Source organism: Borostomias antarcticus, assembly GCF_949987555.1.
Source record: "Borostomias antarcticus genome assembly, chromosome: 10".
Lineage (NCBI taxonomy): Eukaryota > Metazoa > Chordata > Actinopteri > Stomiiformes > Stomiidae > Borostomias > Borostomias antarcticus.
Genome location: NC_140243.1, coordinates 11,488,265 through 11,499,367, shown reverse-complemented (window position 1 = coordinate 11,499,367; position 11,103 = coordinate 11,488,265). Strand labels below are relative to the sequence as shown.

Genomic DNA, 11,103 nt, shown 5'->3' with positions numbered 1-11,103 from the left:
CCCAACCAGCTACGACCCTCTTAATACATGATACATCCATGGCTATGACCCATTGTCCGCCATCTAAGGACTTGAATTAGGAACTTGAGTAGGCCTACCATTCGTTCGTTTTTTAATTTTATGTGTCACAACTCGACGTAGGCTACGCTGTGTAAATAGAAAGTAAATCGAGCGTTTATTAAAGCATTTTTATGAAACATGTCTACAACATGGAGATATCGGTCTTCTTTAAACTTCTTCAAACTAAGCGGAATACTCCCCCATGTGGTGTGTCTGAGAACACAGAGAACTATTTTCATCAGATATTTCAGCTCCCATCGTGCACCACTGCAGTACATCAATATAAAAGAACATATTGGCATAAAGAAAAAATATATTTCCTCCAGTTAATGTCAGTGAGTGGCTTCTCTCCCTACCTATAGGGCTTGGGAAAATGTAGTCCCAGACACGACCATCTTGTTTCTACACAGGTGTATCTATTCTCTGATTGCATAGGATTCTATGCAGTAGAGCCAATCAGACAAATAGATACACCTGTGTAGAAACAAGATGGTCGTGTCTGGGACTACATTTTCCCAAGCCCTATTTTATGAGCAGCATCTTATTTTATGAGCAGCATCTTTTTCTTGAGCAAAGTGGCGATGTCTTCATGTCCACGTGTGTCCCCACTCTCTGCCACCTGCAGCGGTGTCTTCCGCACATTATTGGCTGCCTGCAGGTTGGCCCTTTCCCCCCTCTCCCCGTGTCCCCATCCCACCAGCCTCTTGACAGCCTCCTGGTGGCCGGCACGGGCAGCACAGTGCAGGGCTGTGTCTTTGCTGTTGTCCAGGGTGTTAATCTTGGCTCCGCCTCCCAGGAGCAGCTCAACGACACTGTCGTGGCCTCTCTCGGACGCGGCGTGGAGCGGCGTTCTCCTCCACGCGTTCCTCTCGTTTACTCCTTTGTTCTTGAGAGAGGAGAGGAGAGCCGTGGCCACTTTAGCATGCCCATGGGCCGCTGCATAGTGAAGCGGGGTGGAGCCATCCATGTCCTTAGCTACTCCCTTGGCCTTATAGGCTAGCAGCGAAGTCACAGCATCCACTCTGCCGTCCATAGCAGCCAGGTGCAGGGGTGTCTTCTTCTCCTTGTCAGTGGGGTTGGCATCCGCCCTGGCCGAGAGCAGCAGCCCCACTACAGAGTTCCCCCCCTGGGCAGAGGCTGCCCAGTGCAGGGCTGTCCTCCCCTGCCTGTCCCTGGCCCCTGTGTCTGCCTGTCCCTTCAGGAGCTGGGTCACAGTTTCTGTGTGGCCCTGCTGGCTGGCTATGTGCAGGGCTGTCAGTCCATCCTGGCTTACTGCGTTCACCTGAGGGGCAAACAGGAGTTAGCTAATGATGTGCTATAACCATAGTCCTGTGTTAGTAAGTTTTGAGATGTTCAGTTCAGAACATTTCAGCAGACAGGCTGGGTTGTAATTACCTGAGTCCCGGCGCTCAGCAGTAGCCCCACTAAGGCAGACCTGTTGTGCTGGGCAGCGATGTGTAAAGGGGTATGGGCTTTAGGCCCGGAGGTGTTGGGGTCTAAACCCCTCTCCAGGAGAGCCTTTGTTATGGACACACTCCCACTCTGGGTTGCCAGGTGTAGGGCAGAGGAGAGGTTTGGAAGAATCATGTCCAGACGAGCATGTTTTGCTGTCAGTGCTCTGAAAACGGGTAACAATAAGAAACACATTATCTGCTTATCTACTGTATATAAATCATGGATGTGCTTTGGGTATTCAGTAGTCTCAACAATGCCAGACCCATGAGAGTTCTTTCGCTGATACACTATGTAAGCTACGCTAACTACGTTACTGCATGCTGCAGATCTCTCTATGGGTCTGGGACACTTCATGCAATTCAGTAATGACTTTCTCGATCAGGCACTCCCATCATAGATATTCCCCCACCCATCTAAACTGGGTTAGCGTCTCTTATTTGCTGCTATGACCTGTCACTCTTTCAATTTTGAACCGTCGATACGGCCTCAGAATACCAGCTCAGGCGGCGAACTGGCACAGACTCTATTAGTCAGTGTGCAGAGCACAGCAATTCAACGTAAAATTTGAGTCTGGAGAGAGACTAGGTATTCAGAGACTCAAGGAGGTTAGCTACCTGAATGCCTCTGTGTGTCCCAGCTCAGCGGACAGCAGCAGGGGGGTGTAGCCCTGTTTGTCACAGACGTTCACATCCGCCCCGCTGTCTATCAGAGCAGCCACAACTCCATCCTGGTTCTTCTTTACTGCTGAGAAGAGAGCAGATCCCAGGGCCTCCGCGCTAAAAGACCCTCCAGCATAACCTACAGTACGGTTTACAAAACACAAATAAACTGTAAACAGCATACACATAGGCTACACTATACAAACAAGCTACTATATCCGATATGTCTGATAGACGTGTTGGACCCCTGTGAAAACGAGATGGTTCATCTCACAGGGCTATCCATGAATAAACTTAAACTAGAAGTTGCACTAACCAGCGGTCCTACTGTACGTACTCAGAAGCAGACGGAGAATGGACCCACGGTTGAGCTCCAGTGCTGCGTCTATGACCGCACGGTCGACAGAGGCACCTGCTTTAAGCAGGACCGTTGCGGCCTTCTCACAGCCTTGGTTGACTGCATGGAACAGGGCGGTTCTTTTATGGTTATCCCTGGTATCCACGGCAGCCCCGCACTGTAGGAGCATCTCAGCCAGCTTTGAGTCATCTTCCCTGGCTGCAGTGTGGAGGAAGGAGCCATGGGCCTGGTTCTTAGAGAGCCTCCTCTCCTCCTCCACCAGGGCTTTCACTGTATCTAGGTGTCTGTTATTCACTGCCAGTTGCAGGGGGGTCTTTGAGTGTTTATCCAGGGCATAGATGGGGGCCCCAGCCTTTACGAGGGCCCTGACTGCCTTGGTGTGGCCCTTGAGGGCTGCTCTGTGTAGGGGTGTGTAGCCCTCTACATCCCTGAGATCCAACTGGGCACCTCTGTGGAGGAGGAGTTCAATGATGGACAGATGGCCGTGTTCCACAGCTACATGTAATAATGTCTCATTGGAGTAGTTGACTGTGTTGATGTCTGTTTCTTTTAACAGCTCCTCCAAAGACGAGAGTTCCCTCCGCGCGATGGCACTGAATATACCTCCTGGTTTGGGTTGTGCTGTGTTTTGCCCCTCTGTTACTGATTGAGTGATACTATCATCCTCTGTTTTAACCTTCAGCCTTGTGCTCTCCTTGGTAGTCTTTCGAGTGACAGCTCGGCATGTACTTTTGTCCAATCCCTTCACGTCCCTCTCTAACAAGTATCCAATCAGCTGTCTCCTTGAGTCATGTACACTTTCATTCACACCCCCCACATAGGCTTTGATCCCCTGATACAGGTCGGGCTCTGCCAGCATCAGACAGGGGTGGAAGAATTTCCGACATGCCCTTTCACCTCTTGATACTAGGATGTCCAAGACCCTTGAATTACGCTCCTCGCGTGTTCGAATGGTCAAGACAACAGATCTCTTGTCTGCTGGCATGACCCCCTCTGTGACAAGGAGATCTAGCAGATCCTCTGTATGTGAGATTGCAGAGACCAGATCCCTCCTTTTAGCCCGGATCACGTCGATAGCGTAAGGATTGGTGGTGTTCGATGCTCCTTGAACATTTCGAAAATCCTTGAATGTATGGTTGAACATTTTGGACGATCTTTGGTAAGAGGTTATATCATAACATAAGTGCGACTGAACACTTACACTACCAAGGGGCTCTGTGTGTGTTTGTTTTAACTCTGCATTGCTAAGTGAAGTATCTCACCTTAGCAACCAGGTAAATAGAGAAGGCTCTAACTTGTTTGATTGGGTGGACATACAGTAACTCAGGTCAATGGTCTGACTGCTGTTTTGATATACCAGTAACATATACTGTATAGATGGGTGTGTTGCACTTTCAGGGTGCTGACACGTAGTAATAATAATAATAATAATAATAACAAGAATAACAAGAATAACAATAACAAAAATATTATTAATAATAATCATCATCAGAATCATTAAGAATGATAATAATAATAAACTTTATTAAAAAACATTATTTGTATAGCACCTTGTGGCCCTACAAACATGGCCCAGCGTGGCCCTACAACTCAATGGTGACAATAGCAAAGGAATTTGCAACCTGGCCACTGTTACCTTGATTACAATGTGTGTGTGTGTGTGTGTGTGTGTGTGTGTGTGTGTGTGTGTGTGTGTGTGTATACGCGTGTGTGTGTATACGCGTGTGTGCATTGTGTGCGTGCATGTCTATATCATTATTACTATTGTCCTTATCATTATTATTATGTTGGTTATATTACAATTGACTGTATTATTGATTGTAGAATTTTTTTTTAACAGTTTTTACATCTTGCTGTATGCTGTAGGCTATATGGTGCCTTTGTGTGTGATGACCTTTTGTGCATTTCTGTGCCTGCCTTTGTGTAATATCTATCTATCTATCTATCTATCTATCTATCTATCTATCTATCTATCTATCTATCTATCTATCTATCTATCTATCTATTTATCTATCTATCTATCTATCTATCTATTAAATATCAGTGATTCGATCTGTGAATCTGTTAGCCTATAGATAATATTATACCATTGTTGATATCTTGAAATGCTTAAGTGGGGTATAATAAATGAATTTCTTTGATTTATGCTGTATCATTACTTGGTATTCTGTTGAATATAATGTCTAACACATTCGAGACTTTACTACTGGATCAAATACGTCCCTTCATTGTCTTTACAGAGCACCATGCAATCACCTTGAGGACAACTGCCCACACTGCTTTAGTATTCAGCCTGCCAGAAGATTAGTGAGGCGGCTGAGTTCCCGTAAAACACGCCTATCTGCCGGGATGACGTACGTTTGCCGGGCCATTTTACAACCTTATATGGTCAGGAGGGTACCGTTTTCCGGAATGATGTCATGTTGTCCCAAGTTCGGGCAATCGGATCAAAGCAGATTTGCGCAGTGATAATAAATCATTTGAGAGACACAATAGCTGTACCTAAATAGCCTATTGTATAAATTACAATATTCTCTGAGTAAATGAAACCCCACAGCTCTTGTTACAGGTCCCATAATGATTGGACAAACATAATATAGGCCTAATTATTGCCAATGTTACACCCACCCATCATAGTTTGAGAAACTCGGCTTTTCTTTCTTAGGCTATAGTAGGATAAATAGGCCTAATATTTAAAAACGGGGGTCTGCACTGTCATTATACGTCAGGTCACGTCTCGTGTTACTTGATAAGCCATCTAGTCAATTAAGCATCTTAAATGCGTACCACCACTGTATTGTCGTTTTATTATAAAGCCCAATTATAAATTGCAGTGCCCCATTGCCTGGGTACATAGGGTTAGTTAGATATCAGTGAGATTGTAGGTGTTACAGATTAAGGATCCATGTTTAACAGTTATAGCCTAATGAAGGTGTTTTTTATTGTTTCTTATAGAAATTGACAATGGCGCAGACGAAATAACAGCCTGAAAGTTGCCAGTTGTTCTCAGTCTACAGTAAGTTGCAGTTTCATATTTTGAAGAGTCAAAGGACACGTCATCTGCACTCGACTATCCAGACCATGCAATACATTGAAATAATAGTGGCCTGCATACAATTGACAATGTCGCCATCTAGTGGAACAACCTGCACATCCAAGTTCAGCTGTTCAAGGGATGTAAATATTGTGTCGATGTTTTTGGTGGCTACCAAAGAACGGTAGACCTACATTATTTTGAATTTTTCTGTACTCTAGATTGTAGCTGTTACTGTACTACTGATGTTGTGGAGGGCACATCTGTAAAAGAGACCTGGTCTCAGTATGTTCTCTAAATGAAGGATTCTATCTATCTATCTATCTATCTATCTATCTATCTATCTATCTATCTATCTATCTATCTATCTATCTATCTATCTATCTATCTATCTATCTATCTATCTATCTATCTATCTATCTATCTATCTATCTATCTATCCATCCATCCATCCATCCATCCATCCATCCATCCATCCATCCATCCATCCATCCATCCATCCATCCATCCATCCATCCATCCATCCATCCATCCATCCATCCAGCCTGACTTTTAATTAATCAACTCTCTTCCTATCTAGACCAGTTCACTCTTTCATAGTCTGTCTAATACACTTCCTCTCCTTGTATAGTGTAGGCTACTTCTCTGCTGTTAGAACACTTGCAAGGGAAGTGCTCCTTTAACCTGCTGGGATCATGGCCTATGATGCAATAGGTGACCAACATCAGTGAACACCATACACACAGCTATAACAGGTGTAATGTAGAGCTACATACATTCATTTGTGCTGGATGCTATAGTTTAAGTCCAATGGAGCACTAACAAATATATAACTGCAATTATAAGATGTTTGCTGCACTTTATTCAAATGTGTGAGGTGGTAAGGGCTTGAGACCAATGAGTTTATAGGGCACTTCACTTGTGGATATCTACATTAGCCTACTGTTACCTTGTTAGATTGACTAACAAGTGGAACAGAGGCATTGCTTAGCCAACTCAAGTTGCACACCAATGTGCAGCATTGGCCTACATCTGTAGTAGTGTGAGCTGGGTCACTGACCCTGAAACACAATCACTTAGCTAGGATCAATACAAAGGCACTCTTGGAATTTACCTTGAGGTTCTGGGAGCATATTGCTCTGGAGATGTGTTGCAAGTTGCAACATGTCTTACTGTATACACACACACAGTTTTTCTGTCACACACACACACACACACACACACACACACACACACACACACACACACACACACACAGAAGACAGAGGCATTGTCTAAGTTTACAGATAGTTTATTACACTTCTTAAATATCGATTAGTTTCCGAAGAACTCAGAAAACAAACATACAAATTATACAGTATTTCTTATTACAAATGGTAAACTTAAGTACTCCAAGTTGATCTTATATACATATAACAATGAGTGAAACCCCATCAAGCAACTTTAGAAAAAAACAAGTAACTCTTGAAGCTTTTCTAACTTAAAGAAAAAATGCCTACAATTACAAAAAAAAGTACATGGTACTGAAACTCAGAAGTCAGGCAGCTTTTGTTAAAAGTGTTCAGCCTTTCAGAGCATACACGCCCTCCTTTGGCGCCTAGAGGCTTCAGCCGGTCTGTTGCAGGTTCATTTTCTCTAATACTGAATTTCTTCGGGATGGTCAGGTCCATGCAGAGCTTGGTCTTATTCAACAAAAGTTCAGTTTCACGTTTCCTGTAAAAACAACACGAAACAAAACATAGCGCGTGTCATGTTTGTTGCTGTTTCACTCTTGTTCAAGGGCGCAATGTCCAGAGTCCCATCCCCAGAGCGCGCCACTGGAGAGCGCGAGGCACCCGTTCAGAGAAAGTGCCAGCCCCGCCAGTCTCGTGCTATGTATCATCCTACACCCTGCCACGGTACGGGATATACAATCTCACCATCAAACGATGTCCTTTCGTTCAATTTTAGTTACAGTCTTTGCCCTCTTACAATTTTCTCTTCAGAACGTCTGAAGTTGCTGCGTTAGCATGAGCTGGCACCCGCTGTTGACGTGATTCATCACCTTCTGCTTCAGCTGGGCCACCTGCTCGCGCAGCATGTTGGCAGTCGACGCAAGATCAGAGTTTTGAGATTTCAGATTCTTCACCTTTTCCTCGAGCCTCGAAATTCTCTCCAACTTCCTCTTCCTGCATTTGGAAGCTGCGACTCGGTTCCTCATTCGCTTCCGCTCTGCCTTGATGCGCTCCTGGCTCTCCATGTTAATGGGGGATAGAGGGGGGGTCTCCCCTGGCATCTCTGGCACCGTCTGTGGCTCTTCTTTGAGCGCCGTGAGACGGGGAAGAGTGGCAGTGGACACTCCGTAGATGGGGAGCTGTGGCGGTGCAGCGGGGAAGGACATGGTTGGGGCTGACATTGTGTAACTCGGGGCGGAGTTGGTACTGATTGTCGGGTTGAAAGTGTTCAAGTCCTCGTAGACGGGTGAATCAGAGCGCATGGTTACATTGCTGTTATAAACAGTAGCGCCCGCCACAGATGACACAGGTGGCATGGTGGTGTTTACGCTGGTCTGCGGGGCTGAAGTCACATTCACACTGGGTAAACTGGGCATGTGTTGATGATGGAGCTCCGCAAGGGCACGAACGAACCCCTCTGCGAATCCTTCCTGCTCGTCTGTGACATTCTTCGGGCAGAGAAACTGTGTCGGGGTCGGTGTGGTGGTTATTAGGCCGTTGCTGGATTGGATGATGAGGCGCTCCAACTCCGGCGACGCCAGTTTGAGGAGCCCCACGTCCGGAGACGTCAAGATGTCACTGGCTTTAGCCCGGAGATGAGGTTTAAGGGTGCCAGTTGGGTCGGCGAGGTTGAGTGTCATTTTGTGTTTCAGTGCTTTGGGGTTGTATCCATAACCCGCATTATCGTGCTGAGAAAAGGCGTTCAGCGAGTCATCATAAAAAGTAGTTTCCATCTTGGTAGACATAGAAAAGAAACCACCTAGGCTACTCGCTTCAGAATGTCTCGCGCACAAAAACGCTTAATTCCCTCGCTCGTTCTTCTTTCAGTTGTGTTAGTGTGAGAAAATTCAGCAGTGGTTCTTGAGGATAACAGAAAGATACTTTCCCTTACTGAACTTGGTTTCTCTGGAACAAACGCGTGTCCCGGAGCCTGTAAGAAACTTCAGAACATGAAAACGGTCCCGTTGTCCCGCTGAATAATATTCTGTTCAGTGAGCGCTCGTCTCAGCGTCAGATTGCCGGATAATGTTCTTTAGGATGCTTCTTCAGATGTGTTCAGACTTCTAGACCGTCACCGATGAAAAGCGTTCTACAGTTACACACCACTTTCTCTACGGTGCGTCTCTCTAGTGCTGTGTGTATACTCTGAGAAATACAGCGTGGAGGCCAACCTTATCTGCTACCGCTGCCTCTCTAAAAATAGATAAATAAATGATGTCATGCATAGGCTCTCCCATTGGCTGGAGGCGGTTCGCAGGGCGTGCCCAAAATTTCAGATAAGGCGGCGTTGCCTTGACGACCACCCAGAAGATTCTTACTCTCGCGGTGGCTTATGGGATGAGGTAATCCTCTAGAGCGAGGAGCGCAGTGCATTCTGGGATGACGTATTGTTTTTGAATATCTGGTTACCCGCTCTGTCAGTGGCGGGATAGCCTGTAACTTTTACATGGATACTAGAAAAAGCTTCAAATCCAGGAGATATTATTAAAGTAATAAATAAATAACACATGTGCTATTTCATTATAATAAAACTTAAATACTTTTCAAATAAAACATTGCATTATCACTATTTCTTTCTTTCTCTTAAGGGGAGACACTACAGTTGAATATGATATTTTTTTCCTTTAAAGATTAATTTTTACCAGTTTAATCTTCACATCAAGATAAATATTTTTTGTATTACACTTTCTCTCTCAAAAAAAGTTTAGGTATGCAACTTAGGCAATAACTCATTAAATATGCGTACATTTGCATATATTTCGGTACCTACTATCTAAACAATGGATAAAGTCAGGCTTAAAGTTTTACTTTTTTTTTGACAATACACTAAAAACTTAAATATTTACAGCTGGGTTTGTGAATACAAGCTTATTTTCAATAGATATTGAAAAAATACTGCATACACCCATTAAAAATATTTTTTTGCCTATTTTTAGACATGAAAAAAAACTAAAATTAAAAGACAACAATATATTCACAATTCCAGCTGTAAATATTTGCAGAATACAGCTGAGAGTAACTATGTACAGTTTAGTGACTGCACCTGCCCTGGAAGTTGAGATAACAGGTACCGAGTGAAAAAAAAACATAAATTTTCTAAACATAATTTTAAGAAAATGGCAGATAAAGATAAGCATTATACATTCATATGCTTATTTCACAGGTACAACAATTTGAGAAATAGCAGTTTTTAATCAAGTCTCGCCATTTCTCTGTTAATGTAGTGATAGTATAGATGTACTGTAATAGTAGAAGAATATCGAAAAATCAGAAAATTGAAGTTCAGAAGAAAAAACACCATTTTGACTGTCGTGTCTCCCCTTAAATGAAAACAAGATGATGGCATATAGGCCTGCTGTAGGCCTACAAGCAGGGTTGCAGCTAGAAATTTTGGGCCCTATGAAACACTATAATATTGGGCTCCCCAAACCTAGACCTCATGATAATAATATCCTACTGCTACTACTAGCCTACTACTACTACTACTAGGCTACTACTACTACTACTACTACTACTACTACTACTACTACTGCTAATAATAATAATAATAATAATAACGATACTACTACCACTACTACTACTAGCCTAGTACTACTACTACTAATAATAACAATAATAATAGTTATTAGTTAATAATAGTAATTAAAGCTGCAAGCAGCCTCTACAGGTATTCACAGCTGTCCAGCCACCGCCTTGTCCAGCCACCGCCCAGCATTTTAGGTTGTTATAGCGCCGCCCAGTGGCCAATCAGTGCAATATTTCTCCAGTTACCTTTTAGCATGCCCTTCTACTACTATACTAGGTCTTGGAAATCTTGGCATGGCGGTTAGGCATAAACCGGAAATGAGCTCTCTAGCACCCCCATTTGATTTGATTGGGCCAATAATGGAGAGATCCCTTTCTTTTATGGGTCCAGACATGGCTACAAAGTTTGGTGGTGTTTGGTCCAACCATTGAGACATTATACACCTTTATGTAATAAGCCCCGCCCAAGTGACACATTCTGAAAACTTAATTACCTCATACAGGCACGTTTCTGTAACTTTTCAAAAATGTGCCTGTAGATATTGGTCCCTAGATTGCATGTACTGAGTTTCATGCAGATCGGTCAAAGATCCTAGGAGGAGTTAGATTTTAAGCGTTTAAAAAAAAAAAAAAAAAAAAAAAGGTGGAAAATCTACATAACCGGAAGTCAGTGTCCTGTCACTATACAGGGCATGAGATATACCCGTTCAAATTTTGCAAATTAGAACGGTTCCTATAGCGCCACCACCTGGCCAATCGATGCAATATTTTTTGGAGACCTGCTTAAAAGGGTGGGAG

General features: G+C 43.7%; 2 protein-coding genes across 2 annotated transcripts; both read right to left on the bottom strand.

Moving 5' to 3' along the window:
- Positions 1 to 601: 601 nt before the first annotated feature.
- caiap (CARD- and ANK-containing Inflammasome Adaptor Protein) lies at positions 602 to 3,676 on the bottom strand (the record flags this gene model as incomplete). Its single annotated transcript, XM_084444480.1, has 4 exons — positions 602 to 1,342; positions 1,456 to 1,678; positions 2,130 to 2,313; positions 2,512 to 3,676. The coding sequence occupies 4 exons, from the start codon at positions 3,674 to 3,676 to the stop codon at positions 602 to 604; spliced, it is 2,313 nt and encodes a 770-aa protein (XP_084300606.1).
- A 3,871-nt stretch (positions 3,677 to 7,547) lies between these two features.
- Positions 7,548 to 8,525, bottom strand: jun (Jun proto-oncogene, AP-1 transcription factor subunit; the record flags this gene model as incomplete). Its single annotated transcript, XM_084444017.1, has 1 exon — positions 7,548 to 8,525. One exon carries the CDS (start codon positions 8,523 to 8,525, stop codon positions 7,548 to 7,550), a length of 978 nt encoding a protein of 325 aa, XP_084300143.1.
- Positions 8,526 to 11,103: the final 2,578 nt, after the last annotated feature.